At 42.8% G+C, this 21,998-nt stretch overlaps 1 protein-coding gene across 2 annotated transcripts; it reads right to left on the bottom strand.

The window, feature by feature from the left end:
- Nucleotides 1-2,866: 2,866 nt before the first annotated feature.
- On the bottom strand, nucleotides 2,867-21,554 carry IPP (intracisternal A particle-promoted polypeptide). Of its 2 annotated transcripts, XR_004001501.1 has the most exons (10): nucleotides 21,465-21,554; nucleotides 20,282-20,625; nucleotides 18,580-19,011; nucleotides 16,723-16,878; nucleotides 15,050-15,217; nucleotides 10,843-10,980; nucleotides 9,009-9,131; nucleotides 6,281-6,501; nucleotides 4,750-5,122; nucleotides 2,867-4,242 (listed from the first exon to the last, which is right to left on the bottom strand). XR_004001501.1 is itself a non-coding variant. In XM_030571560.1 (9 exons), exons 2-9 carry the CDS (start codon nucleotides 20,571-20,573, stop codon nucleotides 4,898-4,900), a joined length of 1,755 nt encoding a protein of 584 aa, XP_030427420.1. In that variant the 5' UTR covers nucleotides 20,574-20,625; nucleotides 21,465-21,554; the 3' UTR covers nucleotides 2,867-4,897. The 2 variants fall into 2 exon arrangements, 1 of the variants encoding a protein (XP_030427420.1); XM_030571560.1 differs by having other exon boundaries at nucleotides 2,867-5,122.
- Nucleotides 21,555-21,998: the final 444 nt, after the last annotated feature.

The following is a 21,998-nucleotide window of genomic DNA, read 5'->3' as shown; positions in this document are numbered from 1 at the left end:
TAAACCAGTGCAGGAGTGGCCAAAGTAAGTGAGCTATTCATTTGTACTGGAGGTTGCAGGAAGAGATCACTGGCATTATAAAAATCATCTGCAAGGGAGAAGACAGCATAGTGTCCACACCCCGCAAGGAAAACTTTATAGCGGGAGGAGTTTCAGCAGAATATAGTTCAGAGGTTTACTGGACTATAGAGAGAGGGGGAGTGAACCCCTAAGTTATCCTTCACCCAAGGAAACAAAGGAACATGAGCATAGCCATGAGTAAAAAATAAGGACTTTCAGTTAGGATAAATTATGTCACTCTTCCATTAGCTGTAAGGGTGCAGCAGAACATCATGAACTACTACTAGCCACTGGCAACAGGTGTGATATTATGGAGGTTCACCCAGACCAGTAAGGGGTTCTGTCAGCCCTGTCCCTGTAACTCTGGGCTGTGCAGCTTTGGGTCAGAGCTGAACATCAACACAAAGCCCTCACCCTGCCCTAGAATATCAGGGATGGAAGGGACCTCAGGAGGTCATCTAGTCCAACCCCCTGCTCAAAGCAGGACCAATCCCCAGACAGATTTTTGCCCCATATCCATAGGTAGCCCCCTCAAGGATTGAACTCACAACCTGGGTTTAGCAGGCCAATGCTCAAACCACTGAGCTCTCTCTCCCTCCTATCTTGCAGGGTAACACTAACAGCTCCTCCTGTTCTGAGTCTTCCCAGAAACACCTGCCCTGCAGCAGCCAGTCCCGCTCACTTAACACACGTTAAGTTCACTGCCTCCAAAGAGACAGAGCACACACAAGCCTGTTAGTTTTGCTGCGTTTTTCAATAAAACAAAAATTAACAAAGAACACAGATTTAAGAAAGAATAGATGAGAGAGATGGTTATAAGTAAAAAACGTTTTCAAGTGGCTGATACTGAGTTTCAACAAGTTACGCTTTAAGATTTCTCACTTGTAGTCAGTTCCAGCTACTCTGTTTTCAAGCCCAGAGGATCCCCTCTTCATGCACTCAAAGAGCACTGCTCCCCCTCTGTGATGGATTCCAAAATGGCTTTCTGCTCTGGCTTATATTTCCCAAAATCTATTGTCTCTGTTTCAAGAGCCAAGAAGGCTTCCTGAGTGTGGTAGGCTCCATCCCTTATTGTGATCATTAAGTGGTCTTCTCCCATGCTCATTTAGGTTGATGACTTTGTTTACATAGATGCAGATGTACTTTTCTTTGTCCTTTCAGGTACTACCTGGCTTAATTTAATTGGCGACAGGAAAACAGGTGAAACAACATTCCTTTGTCTAGAATAGACTGGGCTTGTGCACTGCTTGCAAAACACTGATTAAGAATATATTTCCAGCCCACATCTCTGATTCTTCAGACACCACCCCCACGTACCTCACGCACTAGTATTAATGACTGGTGTGGTACTGGTTTACATATACCACCTTACATAACACCTTTTAGATACAGATGATGATGACAACAGTGTGTAGGGGCAATGTGTGTCATGCTTGATGTGAGTTCGGGAAGGGTGTGCCTTGTGCCAGCTGGCATTGCACGCTGGTTCACGGTAGGCAACCCAAGCAGTTTTTTTTGCACAGAAATCTAGTCGTAGTTCCCTAGTAGGGACTGAGCAACTACACACTGGATGGGTTAAATCTGTTTTTTGTTGTCCACTCAGTACATTTCTAAACTGTAGACGCTTCACAAAGGGATTGAGTATTAAATGTGCTAGAGAAGTATAGTGCAAGCTTCTCCACAGTAATATTTTCATGCCCCTCCTTCCTGCTATAGCCAACGAAGGAGGAAAATTTTAAGTGTATGATGGCTGTGTAATATAAACTTAATGGACTTTTGGTTGTGGCCTAAGCCAATGTTCCATCAGCAGAAATCCAACTAGCAGTAGGTATACATGCTTGAAAGTGAAAAGTCTGCAGTAAATCGATATTTAAAAGTAAGCTGCAAAGGTTTTACCAACTCTTAGAGCCCGGTGAAGGGAGTTTAGGGATGATGTTCACATGTATAATGCAGTAGGATTGCATTTTAACAGAATTACCTCCCTACAACCTCCAATTGTAGCCACCAGTTTCCTTGTTCCTTCAGAAAAGGAATGAGCCGTATCTACTACAAAGATGAGAGAGAGAGAGAAGAGGATGGCTTCTCTTTCTATAAGATTTGTGAGCCATTTACACTGCCAGAAAATGACAACCTGCAAAGTCTGTATATCTTAAAGAATGCAGCCATCTCCCCATATATAGCACTAATTAGTGTAACACTTGCTTACATCCCTTAACTGCTAGGATTTTCAGAGGAGGTTTTGTTAAACGTTTGCACTGTTAACAGCAGACCCTGGAAATAGTGGTATGTTGTTTGGATGTAGAGGAATTAAAATTGAATTTTTAAAGAAAAGCAACGTTCACTGTTTCACTCCCTCTTATTCAACATGGCTGTTTGATAAACAAGAGATCCACGGCAGCACACTCTGGTATGGGGCCAGTTGTAGAAGCTGTACCACCTCTCCTGGGTAAGACTAGCTATGTGGTGGCAGCAGCAGACTGCAAACCCACAACCATCAGCCAGCATATGAAAGTTACGAGCAGTGGTCAAAGGGACTAATCCATGGTACAACAGAAATGCCTCCCTGACTCCAGAGTGAGAGAGATAAGGAGCTGGCGGAAGAGACCATAATAAAGTAAACCTGCGGGACCCAACTGAAATCTTATAGTATCCAAACGTGGGAAGCATGGGAATCTTCAGATGCTTGATTGTAAAACATCTCCCTCCTCAGCTCTTTTCAATCAGGAGACAGCATGCAGGACAGGTTAAGGATCCAATTACCCCTCATTTCCCAAAGATCTTTTAAATCAAAGGAGCTCACCAGTAGTAAGGAAATAATAAATATTTTATTTCAGAAGCACATTTCTTTGTAGCTTAAAAACAACCTGTCAGTGTTTACCTGTTTAAAGCAGTTTTTCTCAATGTTTGTCAGAAGTTAAACACAAAGTTTCAACAAGAAAATCAAACTCATTTTTGTTACAGTTAACAGCAATGCTACTCACCATCATTACTCAAAAAAGCACTCGGTGTAAAAACTACACAGTTCCATCATTACTTAGGTACACACTCACGACCTGAAGCTAGTCCTGAGACGTATACAGCAGTTTAAAAGCAAACTCACCTGGTTCAAACTAAAAGGTATGACAAATAGGGGCTAGCTTCACAACCATTAGAAGTCCTTCCTGAAGCAAAAGCATATAAGAGTTTAATTAAAGGATCAGAGAAGCCAGCACTCTCTTACATAGCAAATGTCAGCAGGTGCAGTTAACATTTGTCCTTGAATATGTAAATTATCAGTTTTCAAAGTAGCTACTACACGAACTGGAAGCTTTCACCCCAGACAAGTTCATACTGGGCAGGTAACATCCTTGATTTGGAAAGCGGGTGCCCCTCTGTCTACACAATGAAGGCTTCCCATTGCATTCCACTTCCCATGCTGGTTTGTGTTCCAGAAGATTGTCTGATTGTGCTGTGTTGGACAGCCTCATCTGTGCCTCGTATCTGAGTTCCAGGTGACATTCAATCCCAGCCAAGACTATGCAGTAATATGGTGCAAACAGAAGCTTCAAGTACCAGGTGTGTTTTTTGTTTAAAACAGAAAGATTAAAAAAATCTGGAAATGGTGTTACGATAGCTAAAAAAATAAATATTTTTCCCAATAAGCGCTCTCACGCTAAATATAGGACCTTTAAGACAATGGCAAAATGAATAAACAGTAGCATCACTTTGAAACAGAACACAGCCAGTTTCTGTCTACTTCAACCTGGAAAAGGCAGGGTGCAAGCCAGAGGTGTCAGCTTTAGAAGTGGAAAAGAACAGCAGCATCTTGGAGAAGGGTGTTCTATCCCACTACCTGACAGCCCCCATATGTGTATACATGTGCACAGTGTAATCCCTTCCAATGAAGGCAGAAGGAAGAGTGGACATTATAATGAGAGGTGATGACATTCCCAACTGAAAAGCTCAGTAAAAATCCTATGACCAGCACACAGGTTAACTATTTATGAGTCACTGGTGTCACTTCTTGGAAAAGTAAGGAAGGGAAAGTCCCCCCTTGGGTGGACAGGAGCACCTGCCACCCATAGGTAAACAGGATACCAGTATTATAATAGCATGAACCACAATTACGCTGAGCTTTACAGGAAGAGAAGCAGTGGAGTAAGACTGTCAGCCACTTATCACCAGATCCTTTATCCAGAAAACCTATTGGGGGACAAAGGACAATTCACTTCCAGTTAATTTCTAGGGTGCTTATCCAGAAGCTAATGAAAACCTTAAGTGAGATGAGGCTGCAGCTGGAACTATAGATCTTTTTTTAAACCAGCCTCACCTGGCACATTCTCTCCAGCAAAAGACAACTCCTAATGCTAAGGAAACCGCCAAGCTGCTCTTTACTTCAGATAAAGCCCTAGCTTCGTAAAGGAATCACCCTCTAGGTTTTAAGTCCAGCTAATGATACTAACTTTGTTCCATCATGGGAACAGAGAGGAGTTTCAAGTCATCCCAGCACACAGGAAGGTCATCTCTCAGATGAGGTCCAATTTTCTAAATAGTCTCCAGTTGTTTCACATTCAATTAATTTAATCTAGTCATGAAAAGCATTTCTGCTCTCAATAGATGGTATTTCATGAAACAGACTTTGGACTGGCCAGTTGTCATTTTAGGGGCAAATAAATTCCCTTTTGCTCAGAAAAAGCCCTACAAACCTACCTGAGATCTGCTCCTCTACCAACTCCACACAAAGCCACATAGTGGAAGAGGATCCTGGCCAAAGAAGCAAGAAACCTCTTTGTCTGTAGAAAGCCAGACGCTCATCCTTCCCCCTGCTAGTCTTCCTCAAGTTCTTTGAAGATCTATTTCATAACACAGCCACACCTCCTTCACAGCGGCTGGTGATCATGTTTGCTATTTCAGTCCATGTGTCCAAATGAGGGTTATAAACTTCAACAGAGTCCGAGGTCACTGGGGCAGCGAAATCGTGACTAGAAGCTCGGCCTCCCGAGGCATAAAGAAGTCCGTTCACAGCCACAACACACACCCCAGCTCTGGGTACCTTCATCGGTGCAACCTCAACCCATTTCTCCTAATGAGGAGAGACATTTTTATTTATTTTTACATAAATACATACACACTTTTTTTTTAAAACAATCAGCAAATAGCTTTGTTATAATTAAGTCCCTTAGGCATAAATACCCCTCCCTCACCACTTACCAAAAGTATAACTCTAAGTTTACTGAAATTTCTAAAGTCCCCCAAATGACCAGTTTAGTTACTTTAAGCGGATTCAAATATGCAAACAACATTGCTGTACATGTATGTGGTACCTTCCACCCTGAAAGATCCCAAAGCACTTTGCAAAGATGGGCTTGATCCTGCAAACCCTTATCTATTCTCATAAGCAATCCCATTGATGTAAGGTTTTGTGAGAACAGGCCATCTATGTACACCCCTGGGGTAGAGCACAGCAGCTGTTTAGCATTGCACAGGAACAGCACACAATAATTTGAAACAAGAAGTGAAGAAAACTACATCCCCATTGAAAATTAAAGGGACTGTAGAGGCAAAATGTAAAAACTACCAGGACTGTCAACACTACTCTTATGAAAAGTGCCACCGGAATCTACGGAACCGCAGTAGCCAGAACTTAAGTCAGAACCTTCAGACAACACCGTGATTTCTAACACTATTTTGGGATACTTGTTTGGTATTGATTTGGAGGGAAAAGCAACAACAGCAGCACTTCAGAGCTGGTTTTATGGTAAATTCCATTGTATCTAATAAACCTGTCTAGTATCCAGAGTAATATATTGAATAACTTATAGCAGAACTACTCTCCCACATTCCCCAGGGTATTTAGTAGCTACAATCCTTCTGTTTATTGTGTGTTGGTTAGCTTCCAATTACCCAGAAGAACACACACACGTTTTTCAAACACTACATGATTAAGATTAAATAGATAGACTTGAAAGATCAGAAAGTATACAGACACCACCTTGAAGGCCCCTGAAATGTAGTTTCCAGATTACTGACTGGGAACAAATAGGAAATGGAGCTTGTTTTAAAATCTCTATCTCATCAACTTGAGTTATGTTCTCACCAGGTACATAATGGCCAAGGTAACAACACAATCTACCACTATGAAGAGTAAAACAATTATCGGGGAATAGGCAGCATATTAGCATCTTTATACATCATAATAAATAAAGCTGTAGTCTGCAAGGTTCCCAGGCACTCTACTGACCTCTTCGAAGGAATATCTCTCTACAGTAGGAAGTGCATCTTGTGTCTCATTCCATCCTCCAACAGAATAGATGCAATCATTGAGGGCAGCTACGCCAAGGTATGCCCTTCGGGTGCCCATTGGAGGAAGCGTAGACCAGCGTTTGGATATTGGATCATAGACTTCAACAGAACGTAGCTCTATTCCTTCATTGCTGATGCCCCCGACAATGTAAATTAAACCTGGAGAGAGACAGGGCTTTTCCTATTAAATCTATGCTTAGGCAGAACAAGCATCGCAGAAAATAAGTTTAATTGTATATCACACAATACTAATTTGATCCTTTCATTAAAATAACTCAAGAATGGAAACCACCATTTTCTGTTGGCCTAGAAACAACATATACAAACCACACAGGAGGTATGTTTACACTGCAACAAATAAAGACAAAACACCACGGCAGTGAGTCAGAGCCCAGATCAACTGCTACAGGGTTACAAATAGCAGTGTAGACATTTAGACTTGGGTTGGAGCCCAGGCTCCGAGACCCGCCCTCTTCTCCAGGTTTCAGAGCCTGGATTCCAGCCTGAGCCCAAACACTACACTGCTGTAAGCCCCAAATTGCGAGCCTGAGGCAGTTAATCTAGGCTCTGAGACTCGCTGCAGTGGTTTGCTGTTTTTTTTTTTTAAGAAAGGGCTGTTAGAATGTTTCTTAAAGTTAAATGATCTGTTCCAAGCTTGGTGAACTACAAAAAGTAAGTAGCCTAAATGATAGAAAGTAATTGTTGATTTTTCTACAATTGTTTCAATTGTTGTATTCAAGAGGTAGTAACAAAGTTATTATCCTCTTTTGAGAAAATAGCTGATTTTTTAGAGGAAGGAAATGCAGATCTAATCTACCGGGATGTCAATAAGGCATTTGATACAGCTCCACACAAGAAATTATTAATTAAATTGGAGAAGATGGGCATTAATATGAGAACTGAAAGGTGGCTAATGAACTGGTTAGAGGGAAGACAACAGGTTGTACTGAAAGGTGAACTCTCAGGGTAGAGGGAGGTTACTAGTGGAATTCCTCAGGGATCAGTCTTGGGACCAACCTTATTTAAACATTTTTATTACTGACTGTAGCACAAGAAGTGGGAGTGTGCTAATAAAATCTGCAGATGACACAAAGTTGTGAGGTTTTGCCAATACCAAAGAGGACCGGAATACCATACAAGAAGATCTGGATAACCTTGTAAACTGGAATAACAGAAATGGGATGATATTTAATAGTGCAAGGTCATGCATTTAGGGATTAACAACAAGAATTTTTGCTATAAGCTGGGGACTTATCAACTGGAAGTGACAGTGGAGGAGAAAGAGCTGGTGGTATGGTTGATTACAGGATGACTATGAGCCATCAATGTGATGCGGCTTTGAAAAGGCTAATGCGGTCCTGGGGTGCATCTGGCAAGGTATTTCCAGTAGAGACAAGGCTATGTTAGTACCATTATACAGGGCACTGGTGAGACCTCACCTGGAAAACTGTGTGCAATTCTGGTCTCTCATGTTTAAGAAAGATGATTTCAAACTGGAACAGGTGCAGAGAAGGGCTACTAGAATGATCCGAGGAAAGGAAAACCTATCTTATGAGAAGAGACTCAAAGAACGTGGCTTGTTCAGACTAACCAATAGAAAGCTGTGGGGAGGTATGATTACTCTGTATGAATACATCAAAGGGATAAATACCAGAGAGGGAGAGGAGTTATTTAAGTTAAGCATCAATGTGGACCCCAGAACAAATACATATAAACTGGCCATCAATAAGTTTAGCCTTGAAATTAGACGAAGGTTTTCTAACCATCAGAGGAGTGAAGTTCTCGAGCAGCCTCCCCAGGGAAGTAGTGGGGGGGAAAACCTAACTGGCTTCAAGACTGAGCTTGATAAGTGCATGGAGGAGACAGTATGACAATGGTGGGTGGCCCACTGGTGACGGCCTGTTGCTAAAATCCCCAATGGCTGGAGACGGGACACTAGGTTGGGGGGCTCTGAGTTATAGTCCTTCAGCCTGAGTCAGCTGAGATGAGCCAGCCACATGTGTTTTATTGCACTGTAGATATACCCTAAGTTAACCAAAGAAGGGCAAGTGACCACCTGGGAGGCCTGAGTGCAAATATTTATTAAGAACATTCATACAAGATACATCTCTGGAGCTCTGTCTTTTGAGATGGTCAATGCTGGCTGGACTTCATGTTCACAACCACAGGAAAACTATTTTCAAGGGTTAAATAATAGGACAGGGAAGAATTTTCTAAGCTGGTTTATTAAATCTTGGATTTATATTGTTGTTAGATGAACGGAGACCTTTAGGTTCAAGTTCCACAGAAATAAAACCATGTATCCGAAAAGGAGGAAATGGCCGAAAGGCGGAGAACCACTGTTAACTCATAGAGCTGAAAGCAGGATAGCTCAGTGGTTTGAGCATTGGCCTGCTAAACCAAGGGATGTGAGTTCAATCCTTGAGGGGGCCATTAAGGGATTTGGGGATTGGTCCTGCTTTGAGCAGGGGGTTGGACTAGATGATCTCCTGAGGTCCCTTCCAACCCTAATAATCTATGATTCTAAGTTTTACCAAGTTGCAAGGCAGACACAGGTAGGGATCCCTGATTGAAATATAAAGCTTCAAATTCCTTATATGATACAACTACTCTCTGAACTATTGGTTATTATTCATGTGGGAAAGCCATAACCAAAAACCACTCACCTTGCATTTCACAACACCCAAAATAGTAGCGGGGCACAACCATACTGCCCACTAGCTCCCAGCTATTTAATTCAGGGTCAAATCTTTCAATTGTGTTGCCGATTTCTGCTCCAACCCAGCCTCCTGCAAAAAGGAAACATGCAGGTAAAGTTTGATGACACAAAACTACAGGTCTTTTCCAAAGATAATTATGGAAGGAAATACCTTAGTATGATTCAACAAAAGCACGTGTAGAATACAGAAAACAATTATAAGGCTAGCAAGTCTTATGTTTCAGGGCAGGAGGAGATCATCACCTAGGGAAAACAATTTCTTCCATGTTATTAGTACTGGATAATTATGGGCACTATGGCATATATAAAACATCTGGAATTGGCTACTTTTGGAGACAGGATACTGGACTAGGTAAGATACTGGGCTGTTTTGTTCCAGCAACTAAAATGTTCCCATAACTTTCACTCCAAATCTCTTTTACTTTCCCAGTGGTATACAGTACTAGCATATCAGATTTTTTTTACACTTCAGCATTTGGTTTTAAAAAGCTTTCAAACATCTAATCTATGAAGCAGTATTTAGACGACAGTGATATGGATGACATACACACAGCTATGAATTACTTTTCACACATGCATGGCAGCCAGTGTCAGATTTTCCTTTTGCTTATTGTTTAAACAATGAAAAGTCCAAATAAAGCATGATTAAGGATCTACTCCCCCCCTTACCATTCCCACCCCCAGCCCATTTCTTTATATAACAGTCTATTTTACAGGGAATTGTTACATTAAGAACTTAAGTGACATGGGATAATCTTGTACGATTCTTGGGAGAACCTTGTAACTTTGTCCAGTTATTGAAATAAGATTCTTTTGGAGTTCTGATCAATAAGGTGGGTGGAAGATTACAAGTACTGGATATTTCCTTTTGTTATATGCAAATGTTAAATAGAACCAGATGAGTTTTGTGTTTTACAGGGAGGATAACCACACAGCCCCTGCTCAGAGAAGCTTACTCTCTAGGGCCCTTATCCTGCAATACACTGTGTACAGGAGGACTGCTGAACCTGCACAGAATCCTGATTACTTCAACAGGGCTTCAAGCAGGCACAGTAATACGCTTGTGTGCTATCAATTGTGGGACTGCAGCACAGATAAGATCTATGATGAGACTCAAGGAAAGATAACATCAGACGGGTGCTCACAAGATTATGAAGCAATTTGTTTTTGCAAGTCACATACGCTGGTATTCCTTATTTTAAAATAAGATACTTTTTATTACACTGACGTGATAGTGAAGGTCTATTTAACTAAAAGCTTTTGAGAAATATGTATTTAGCGTCATATAAGAATTTAGTAGTTAGCCTGGTTAAGAGCACATGGACTTCTCAGTTCTTGTCTCAGCTCTGCAATTGAATTTGTTTGACAAGTCACTTAACCTCTCTTGGTTCTCCCATCCATCCATCACAGAGGGCTGTGAGGGTTAACGTCCGATAAAGTACAGATTCTCAGATAAAGGTACTACAGAAGTAGAAAGTCTGAGGGGGTGTTGTGAAATGCTTTTTTTTTTTTAAATAATCAGACTAACTTGCATACATAATACCCAGACCAAAATATGTGGAGTCATACTAAAAATACCCGTTATTCCATTGGTTGGCTAAGAGGCTTCACTTGGAAATGATGGTACCTCCCCTACGTGCACTCATAAAAACACCCATCAGCTGCAAGTGACTAGTAACTGCTGATTTTCAACTCTCAGTATTATAGGATTTTAATGTCAATATTTAAAACCCCAAACTGATCTGATCTAATGCTTTACCAAAAAGAAACTGTATAGTTACCCAAAGCATAGATAGCACCATAACATGCACACACTCCAAGTCCACACCGAGGATGGTTCATGGAGGCCACAGTTGTCCACTGCTTAATAATAGGATCGTAGCATTCAGTACAGTCAAAGATCATTGAATCCTTTTCTCCTTGGTACAAAAAAGGCAGAAACAAATAGGTGAGTTAGAAGGAACAGCAGTTCTCAACCTATCTACCACTGTGTGCTGCATATGCAGCTCTCTGTGTGTTATGTGGGCGGCATCCACACAATATCTGTGCTACCTATGCGGTCCTGAGGATGTCATATGGAACACAGCCGTATGCTGATTGGGCCACAAGCAGCTCGCAGGTTGAGAACCAGTGTGTTAGAATATTCTGCAATTCAGATATACAAGCACCGTCCAGCCTCTGCCACAGGATCAGCCCCTCGCTTCCAATACCTGAATTGAGGCCATTGCTCTCATCTTGCCAAAGTACAAAAGCAACAAAAGCCTTGTCTACGCTAGAAAACTGAATTAGCGCTGAAAATGATTTTCAGAAATTGTTTCCCAAAACAGTTGTGAGTGAAACACTGCAGCATTGTGCTTCTGCATGAAATATTTCACTCTACAGTGCTATTACTAACCTAGGTAGGAAAATACAGGTTTTTTTTAAGACTATAGCATTTAACCTTATAGTATATCTTTTGTTTCATTTTACTACATGTACACACTACTTTCATGTTAGACAGACAGAGCTAACCTTCCCATATCCTGGACACCATCCGTTGAGAAAAGGAAAGCTCTGTTAGTAAAGGAGTTTATACTATAACGAGGTGTAATTTAAGCTGACAATTTTACTAAATGTGCCACTTGGTCCCAAGGAAAAACAAGGAAATCCACTAACTGGTTAAAAGACAGGAGACAAATGGTAGGAATAAATGGTCGGTTTTCCCACTGGAGAGAGGTAAATAGCATGGTCCCCCAAGGATCACTGCTGGGATCAGTGCTGTGCAACATATTCATAAATGATCTGCAAAAGGGGGTGAACAGTGAGGCAGCAAAATTTGCAAAATTACTGAAGATAGTGAAGTCCAAAACAAACCGCAAAGAGTTACAAAGGGATCTTGCTAAATTGGGTAACTGGGTAACAAAATGGCAGATGAAATTCAATGTTGACCAATGCAAAGTAATGCACATTGGAAAACATAATCCCAGCTGTACATGTAAAATGATGGAGTCTAATTAGCTGTTACCACTCAAGAAAGAGATCCTGGAGAGTTCCCTGAAAAACATCTGCTCCATGTGAAACAGTAGTCAAAAAAGTTGACTGAATGTCAGGCCTATTAGGAAAGGGATAGATAATAAAATAGAGAATATCATAAAGCCACTATGTAAATCCATGGTACACCTACTCCTTGAATACTGAAATTGGAAACGTACAGAGAAGGGGAACAAACACAATTAGGAGTATGGAAAAGCTTCCACACGAGGAGAGATTAAGAAGACTGGGACTGTTCATCTTAGAAAAGAAACGACTAAGGGGGGATACGATTGAGGTCTATAAAATCATGACTGGTGTGGAGAATGTGAAGTGTTATTTACTCCTTCACATAACACAAGAACCAGGGGTCACCCAGTGAAATTCATAGGCAGCAAGTTTAAAACAAACAAAGGAAATACTTCTTCTCAAAACACACACTCAACCTGTGGATCTCATTGCCAGGGGATGTTGTGAAGGCCAAAAAGTATAACAGGGTTCAAAAAAAGAATTGGATACGTTCAAGGAGGATAGGTCCATCAGTAGTTATTAGCCAAGATGGTCAAGGACACAACCCCATCCTCTAGGTGTTCCTAAACCTCCAACTGCCAGAAGGTCGGAGTGGACAACAGGGGATGGATCACTTGAAATTTCCCTGCTCTGTTCATTCTCTCTGAGGCATCTGGCACTGGCCCCTATCAGAGACAGGATACTGGGCTAGCTGGACCATTGGTCTGACCAGAAGTATGGCCATTCTTATGATCTAGTGCCACCTTTTGGAAGAATGGAAAATACATCAAAACTGCTAAGGACTCTCCTATACTATTAATTTGGAGCACCAACAATAACATCCATACATAGAATAGTAACTTAATCCCAAAGAGCACAAATACACACTTAAAAGACAAAGTCATTTCTGACCTTAGTCTGCAGGAGATATTTTTCCAGTTAGTACACAAGTTAATGCACATTTCACTCAGGTATTCTTGACTACACCACAGTTTAACCTATTTGTCAGAATATGAGACTCTTCCCTATATCACTGTTGCCTTAACACTGATAGTATGGTAACAACAAAAATCCCACACTTCTCCATTCAGAAGTAAAGTAAAGTAAAAAATCTGACATATGTTTAAGGAAGTACCATCATAATGTACAATGCTCCTGAAATATATTCAACGCATTCAGCAAACAAGTCACAATAACAGAGGCCACTAACTCTAATGAAAGGCAAGCTTTCAGTACATTTCTACTTGTTCTTTTAAGAAAAAAAGAAAATGAGACTGATTAAAGTGTAGATCCATTATATAACAGAGAAGGCGAGCTAATAATTCATGACATAAAGAAGGATGAGGTGTTTAATGCCTAGTGTGCTTCAGTCTTCACTGAAAAGCTTAATGGTGACAAGATACTCAGCACAATTAGCAATAATGGGGACAGAACGCAAGCCAAAGTAGGAAAAGACCAGGTTAAATAATATTTACCTAAGTTAGATGTATTCAAGTTGGCAGGGCCTGATAAAATTCATCCTAGGGTATTTAAGGAACTAGCTGAAGCAATCACGGAACCACTAGCTATTATCTCTGAGAACTCATGGATGACAGGTGACAGGTGAGGCCTTAGAGGACTGGAGAAGGGGAAACAGGGCACCTCTCTTTAAAATGGGGAACAAAGAGGACCTGCGGAATTACAGACCAGGCAGCCTAACTTCAATACCTGGAAAAATACTGGAACAAATTATTAAACAGTCAGTTTGTAAGCACGTGGGGGATAATAGGGTTATAAGTAGTAGTCAGCATGGATTTGCCAAGAACAAATTATGCCAAACAAATCGAATTTCCTTCTTTAACAGGTTTACTGGCCTGGTGGATAGAAGGGAAGCAGTAGACATGATATTTCTTGATTCAAGAAAGGCTTTTGACATAGCCCCCCATGACACTCTCATAAACAAACTAGGGAAATGAGGTTTAGATGAAAATTATTATAAGGTGGGTGCACAACTGGTTGAAAGACCGTACTCAAAGGGTAGTTATCAACAGTTCTCTGTCTAACTGGGAGGACGTATCTAGTGGGGTCCCATAGGGTCAGTACTGGGTCCAGCAATATTTTCATTTTTATAACAGAGTGGATAACGGAGTGGAAAGGACCCTTACAAAATTCATGGATGACACCAAGCTGGGAGAGGATGCAAGCCCTATGGAGTATAGGATTAGAATTCAAAACAACTTTGACAAATTAGAGAATTGGTCTCAGTTTACAAGATGAAATTCAATAAAAACTAGGGCCAAGTACTACCCTTCGGAAAGGAAAAATCAAATGCACAATTACAATATAGGGAACAAGTGGCTAGCTGGTAGTACTGCTGAAAAGCATCTGGGGGGGAGGGGCTATACTGAACCACAACTTCAACATGAGTCAAGGTGGCGCAGTTGCAAAAATGGCTAACATTATTCTGGGGTATTTTAGCAGCAATGTCACATGTAAGAGACAGAGGTAATTATCCCTCTCTACTCAGCACTAATGAGGCCTCAGCTGAAGTACTATGTCAAATTGTGGGTACCACACTTTAGGAAAGAAGTTGATAAAGTGGAGAGAGTCTACAGGAGAATGACAAAAAAATAATAAAAGCTTTAGAAAACCCTAATCTATGAAGATTAAAAAAATGGGTATATTTGATCCTGAGAAAAGAAAACTGAGGGGTGACGTGTCAAATACGTTAAGGGCTCATATAAAGATAGGGATCAATTTTTCTCCATGTCCACGGAAGGTAGGACAAGAGGTAATGGGCTTAATCAGCAGCAAGAGAGATTTAGGTTAGCCATTAGGAAAAATTTTCAACTATACATTCTGGAACAGGCATCCCAGGAAGGTTGTGAATCCCTATCACTGGAGGTTTTTAAGAGCAGGTTGAATAAACATATCAGGAATTGTCTAGGTATACTAGGTTACCCAAAGTAACACATTCCTTTCATCCTTCACCTCCAATAGCATAAACCATTCCTCCCACCACTGCCACTCCCAGTCCGCTGCGAGCCTGGTGAAGTGAAGACACAGTGGTCCAGTAGTGACTGAAGGTGTCAAAACGCTCCACACAACTGAGGGCTCTGCTGTCACTCCAGCGTCCCCCCTGCAGTCGAGTATATCCACCTAGGCAACAGATAGAAAGTACATGCGTAAGTTAGCAGCTCTCCCTCTTCAAGGTCTTAGCCAACTCTAACGCAGTGGTACAAGTGTTACAAAAAGCCAAAACAATAGCAAAAGATATTCGAAAGAGTGACTAACATCTTACTTCAGTGTAGTCATGCCTATGCTAATACTCATCAAATCAGACTGCTTCCTTCAGCAGGGAACTTCAGAAACTATTCCAGCAGAGAAATCAATATTGTTTTTAGTGTTTGGAAAATCACTGGGGGGACAGTGTGGTCTAGTGCAGAGAGCATTGGACTAGGACTCAGGAGACCTGGGATCTACTCTCAGCCTGCTGACGTGACCTTGGGCAAGTCACTTCCCCTCCCTGTGCCTCTGTTTCCCCATCTGTAAAACTGGAAGATGATGCTGACCTCCTCTGTAAAGCGCTTTGAGATCAATTGATAATCTTATCAATTTGGGGATTCTGAATGTTTGCTAGAACAGCTGGATACAAACACCTTCCAGGAATATTAGATGCTGAAGCACCTTACTATGCATCAATGGAATTTTTCTCCTAGATTTACTAAGTATCTGATGAAGGAAGGAGGATGATTTTGTGGTTAAGGCATAATACTGGGATAGCACTGAGACTTAGGAGGAGATAAGGTTTTTATTCTAGGCTCTGCCACAGATTGTTTGTGACACCTTGGGCAATTCAATTAATCTCATCATCTCAGGATAAATTTTCTCATCCGAAAAATTAAGATGATAGTACCAACTTCAAAGGGCCACTGGGAAGCTTAATTCAATATATGTTTGCAATGCACTTTGAGATGCTTGAATGAAAGGCGCTAGAGAAGAGAAAAGTAATGTTATCTGACCTAAAACCTTAATCTCATGACAGTTTTGCAATTCTTAATACACCAACTCATGGAATGGTCACCTCCATTATTAGCAGTAAGTGCTTCTGCACAAACTTCTTTTCAGAGGGTAAACATATCAAATGAACAGTGGAACTAAAAAATTGAGTATAACCCCAAATGCAAAAGGTATGAGTATTCTTTGATTATACCCATCATTCATAAAAGACCCATTAATTAAGAAAGATCACCAAACTGGCACAAAAATGCTTATTATAAAGGGAAAAAAGGGGGAAGAAACATAGAAGAATAAAAACAAACAGAGTGCATGTTTTGTACATATGTTCCACTTGTGAACAGTACACACAACAGGCTGCATTACTGCTCTGCACCTGAGGCAAGTGATTCCTGAAAGACTACTCCAGACTGTGATACTGCATTCAGGAAAGATGAAATATGAACGTATTTGTATTTTGTAATGCACTCCAGTTATTTACAAATAAACACATTATTCACAATTGTAGTCCAGCATCAAAGTCACTGTATTAGATACACAGCACTATTTTGGCAGCTACCTTTTGACAAAGAATTTAAAAGGTTTTAATGTAATATGAAATATCAAGTCACTGTTTTTGAAAAAGGTTAAAGCAACCAGATTCTAACCTACTGCATAAAGATACTTTCTGGCTTTCCTCCTGGGACGAGCCTTAGATGTTTGCAGAAAATTGCTGACTTTGTTCTCTTTGGGAGATTTACAGATTTCACAATATTCTTTCAACAGGGTTTGCAGAGCCACCCGAAGGCTGAAATCTGAAACTCCTTGGAAAAGAAAAATTAGAGAGAGACATGAAAAAAAAAGTCACAATGACAACTATAAACATCAGTAATTGACCAACCCCAAGGAGAAAATATATAAGTCAACTATCATCATCATCACCATCACCACCACCTCCTCCTCCTCTCTGCTTCTCATATGACAAACCAAGACAGATTTCGAAAATTCTGGTCCAAAAGTTTCACAAAGGCTTGGTTTTAAAATCAAAACATGAGTATATATTAAATACTCCTGGGGGCACTTTGCACCAAAAAATTAAAAATCGTGTGCACAATTTTAAAATTCTGCACGTTATTTGTCAAAATAACACTACATTACCAAAATAATTCAAACTGGTTTGGTTATCTATTTCAAAATATTGTCAGCAAGTATATCTGCAACAATACAGAAACACAAAATTTCCCCCAGGAGCAGAGAGTTAAAGAAACACCTATGACAACGCAGTTCCTCTTTCTCCATCCCTTTTCCCCGCCCACTTAGAGCCCAGCTGTGGGCATGCCCCCAGCCCAGATACCCACACCCCCTGCATGTATACCCCAGAGCCCAGCCTTGTGGCCCCCCCTTGCCCAAATACCCAACCCTTCCCCACCAGAGCCCAGGGATCCAGAGGAAGAAACAGCCTGAGGCTCTTTTCCAGGCTTACAGTTTCCTGTGTGCTGCCCCCCAATTCCTTCTGGGCATACTGGGAACTGCAGCTGCCAGGAACCCTCTAGCTCAGTGGTTCCCAAACTGGGGTTTGCGGAAATATTACACGGCGGAGAGAGCTGTCCCTAGGGACTCCAGGCAGCACGGGGCCAGCTGCCCAGAGCCCCTGGACTTCCAAGAGCTAAGCAGATCAAAACAAGATAACTATCACACTGAGGAGATTTAAACTTCAAGACTCCTTATAAGAAATGGAAAGGAAGATGGATTTTTTGCTGTTTTTATAATTAAATAGGCAGTTAGTATTGTTTTTTAAATTATTATAAAGAACAAGTTTAAGCTTTGTTGTAATGTGTGTTTGCCTGGACTGCTCAAGACCTGAATGCTTGTGTAGGAGGAACTCTTTGAGATGGCTTCTTAAATACCTTCATGATGTTTCCCATTTGATACTCCTTGATGAAACATAGGAGCCTAGTCTTCTACCAGGCTTATTCAAAGTGATACAAGCTACGAAAGTGAGATCTTGGAAGAGTGTTGCCGTTTTCATAATATAATAAAAATACTGTAATGATAAATAATAAGTGTGTAATAAGCTTGTCATAAAAAATTAAATTTCCAAGATCACTGCTTTTATAATTTATACTCAGGTAAAGGAAAAAATCCCTGGAAATAGTCATTTTTAGGAGAGGTTCACAAGAGTTGACATTTTAGTGAAAGGAGTTCACAGGCTGTTAGAAAGTTTGGGTACCACTGCTCTAGCTCCCTCCCCCTCCCACTCACCCCACCAGTGTCTTCTATGTACTAGCTGGGCTCTCCTGGGTCCGGTGGCCCCTAACTGTGGCTAGCAGCACAGCAGCCAATTTACATGGGGGAAAGGAAATTCTGCATGCACATTAGCACAGTGGCACAGAATTGCCCCAGGAGTAATTTTTTAGTATAATAGTCAGTTGTTACATTTTTAAACTGGAAAAAATAAAACCCAGTGATCCTTTACCAAGGACAAATACTCCATCCAAACAAACATCTTCATTTCTCTTTCTCACCTTCTATGTATTTTAAGAGTCTCTGGGATGGTAACAGAGGGAATCGAACTGGATCCAGCACTTCCACCACATGTTTCTTTCTTTTTCCCAGATCCTTCAAAATCCACTGCATTGCAGCTGTGAAAACTTGGTACTCATCCTCTATAGTAAGCTCCTCACTTCGCAAGATCTTAATAAGCTGCTCCTTTGTTAGTGCCAGAAACTCCTCGCCACTCTGAACTTCCAGAAAGTGAGCATGGATGTAATTCTCTGTGAACTCCTGTAGGTCATGGCAGGCAATTTGCTCAGAGAACTGGAAGAGTCCAATGCAATTCAAGGGGTCGATCTGTCCCTTCAGAAATTCACAGCAAAGATCCACAACTTCAGTCAGCTGGAGCATGTCTGCTGCTACTATCAGCTCCTGAACATTACTCTCACCAACATTCACTACTCCTGTGTGCAGAGGACAACGTGACAAACAGGATATATTTCAGATGTTATAATAGCCTAAACAGTGGTAAGCCTTTGTCTTTTCCGTTTGAATTGGACATTTTGAACTAAACATTCATTTGCCTTGCAAAATTACTGTCAGCTCAGTAATGCAGTAAGATGTTTACAAGTATCTGAAAAGGAATTTATCTGGAAGTCGCATACTTACATTAAATTTGGTAAATACACATATGCGGGATAACCCAGAATGCCTGTGAATCACAGACAGAGTCTTGTTGATTTTCTGCTGGATGGTTATTCCAGTGACTCATCGACTGAAGACCACAGCATAATTAAATACTATGACCTACTTATGCTATGTTTAGAGATGCATATAAAATTTATCAGCAAAACACACAAAATAGTCCCTTCTTGCCCCCTTTCTTTTAGGCCGTGATCCTACAAAGGCTCTGCTTTAACTAGATTTCAATAGGAAAATACATGTGCTTAAAGTTAAGAAATACTAGAAGGGAGGAAGGATTAGGAAAATTCTTACTTAGGTTATTGCTATGTAAAACTTGTCTACATGAGTGACTTGAGGATTCTAGATTTTTCTTTTTAAAGTTAGATTGGGAGAGAGAGATATTGCAGCTACCACTGAATATCACTCAACCTAGCCCTAATGGTTATCCGATTATTTGAAGACATCAAAGCCAAGGCAGAAAAAGGATGGTGGCCTTACAGATCAGTTCAGGAAGGTGGTTCCAACTCTAAGGAGTCTTATGGAACAAAAAGTGTAAAGTTGTGGAAGAAACAGCCAAACTGACAGTCAAGGCCAGCATCACTGGTGGAAAGGGCCAGCATGATAATGAATAGCAGTCAACTACATGCATAGTGATACATACCTGCACATGTGTATAGTATGTGCATGTTTATATGTATTCAAACACTTAGAGACAACTCACTTTTGTAGTAAGTACAACACACAGTACTGAATTTCTCCTCACTGTATAGAAGAACAGAATCTTAGAATGTAGAGACAGAGAAGACCTTTTAGATCCTCTAGTTCCTCTCCATGCCAGTACAGGACTGATTCCTATTGTACTTTTACAAATGTTTAGTCCAGCCTAGTTTTAAATGTGCTAAGGAATGGTACTTTCAGCACAGTACTGTAAGCTGCACAGGTCAGCAGCCTCATTAAGGATCTGAGCCAGTCAATAATTGTCATAGTACAAGGTGATCTATAAAAAGTGAACATTCCACTTTTCATTCAGAATAGCAAACGTAAATATACCTGTGTAAATAAAATCCAGGAGCATCTGAAAGATGCCAGCCTCTACTCCTAGGATCCGTACTACATCCTTTGAAGATTCTTTCATCCCTCCCGTGAACAGAGCAGCAAAGTAAGGGCTGCTTGCAGCCAAGACCAGGCGATGGACCTTAAATCTTTCTTCACCAACCTGGAGCTGCACATCACAGAAATTATGTGCACCTCTCATTTTGTTTATCTGGGCAAGGATGAGACGAGCATGTTTGTCTGAGGAGAAAGGGCTGTTGCTGACCCTGGGACAAGCGGCACAAGCCATGATGATCAGAGAGAAGACCAAAGGCTGCTGTCCATTGTCAGTCTCCAAGGGCCTAGGAAAGAGAATTAATAACTTGGGCAGGTTCATCTAGTGGAATCAACACTTCCCATTATTAGAGTAAGGGTTTTTTGATGAATTAAGGGAACTTGACGAATGCAGCAGCCAGAAAGAACGTGCTTAGCATGGAGCACACAAAACTTTGCCCAACAGAGGGTCACAGGGGCTGCAGGGCAGGGAGGCTGGGTGACGGGGAGCAGCGCAGGGATTGGGGTCTGGATGGGAGGGGCAATGCAGAGGCAGGGGGCTGGGGGCGGCAGCGCAGGGATTGGAGATGGGGGGGAAGCGTAAGGGTTGGGAGTCTGGGGGCGGCAGGGGTGGGGGGCCTGGGGGCAGCAGCACAGGCGTTGGAGGTCTGGGGGGCACAGCAGGGGCTGGGGGCGGTTTGGTGGCACGGGGGGGGCAGCGCAGCGGGAGGTTTGGTGGCACCGAGGGGGGGGCGGCGCAGGGGCAGGGGGCGGTTTGGTGGCACCGAGGGGGGGGCGGGCGCAGGGGCTGGGAGCGGTTTGGGGCACCGGGGGGGGGACAGCGCAGGGGCTGGGGGCGGTTTGGTGGCACCGGGGGGGGGCGGCGCAGGGGCTGGGGGCGGTTTGGTGGCACCGAGGGGGGGGCGGGCGCAGGGGCTGGGGGCGGTTTGGTGGCACCGGGGGGGGCGGCGCAGGGGCTGGGGGCGGTTTGGTGGCACCGGGGGGGGGCGGCGCAGGGGCTGGGGGCGGTTTGGGGGCACCGGGGGGGGGCGGCGCAGGGGCTGGGGGCGGTTTGGGGGCACCGGGGGGGGGCAGCGCTGGGGTCCGGGGGACGCTAGGCCGGGAGGAGCCGCCAATCCCCCCTCACCTTCCTCTCACTCAGCGGAACAACGGGACGGCGCCTTCCGGCCTCCCAGCAGCCTCTGCGCGCCGCCAAGCGCGGGGGGGAGCCCCGGACGAGGCGCAATGATCACGTGAGCCGAGGAGGCGGCTCAGCCGCTTGGGTAGAGCGGCGCATGCGCAAACCTGCTGAGAGTTGGTGAGGCGCAGGCGCGCTTCTTGCCGTTAGCGGTGTGACGTTCAACTCTGCCGCAGCCGCGCCATTCGCTGCTACTGAGCATGCTCAGTAACTCCCGCTGAAGCCGCTGCCAGCCCTTCGGGGTGCAGTGGGCCCCTGCGGCCTATAGCGGGGCGGGGGCCAAGGTCGCTGCAGCGGGAGGGAGGGGCCGAGGGTAACCGGGGGGGGGGGGTGAGTTAGAACCGGGCTGTAGCGCAGAGGGGACAGTTCCCCTTTGACCCCCCGTTGTACGGTCCCCCCCGCAGCACATCAACCCCCCTGCGCCTGCCTGCAGCATGGCACCGCCTGAGCCCCGCCACTGCACGGTGTCCCCCTCTAACTGCC

This window comes from Gopherus evgoodei, chromosome 8 (genome assembly GCF_007399415.2).
Source record: "Gopherus evgoodei ecotype Sinaloan lineage chromosome 8, rGopEvg1_v1.p, whole genome shotgun sequence".
NCBI classification, from domain to species: Eukaryota; Metazoa; Chordata; order Testudines; family Testudinidae; genus Gopherus; species Gopherus evgoodei.
The sequence above is the reverse complement of the archived record's forward strand: the minus strand, read 5'-3'. Positions and strand labels throughout refer to the sequence as shown.

Coding starts and splice junctions, on each gene's coding strand:
- IPP (XM_030571560.1), bottom strand. CDS start 20,573: ATGGCTTGTGCCGCTTGTCCCAGGGTCAGCAACAGCCCTTTCTCCTCA. Junction 16,879..18,579: donor ACTCTTAAAATACATAGAAG/GTGAGAAAGAGA, acceptor TTCTTTTCCAAG/GAGTTTCAGATTTCAGCCTT. Junction 9,132..10,842: donor TGGTGCTATCTATGCTTTGG/GTAACTATACAG, acceptor TCCTTTTTGCAG/GAGGCTGGGTTGGAGCAGAA.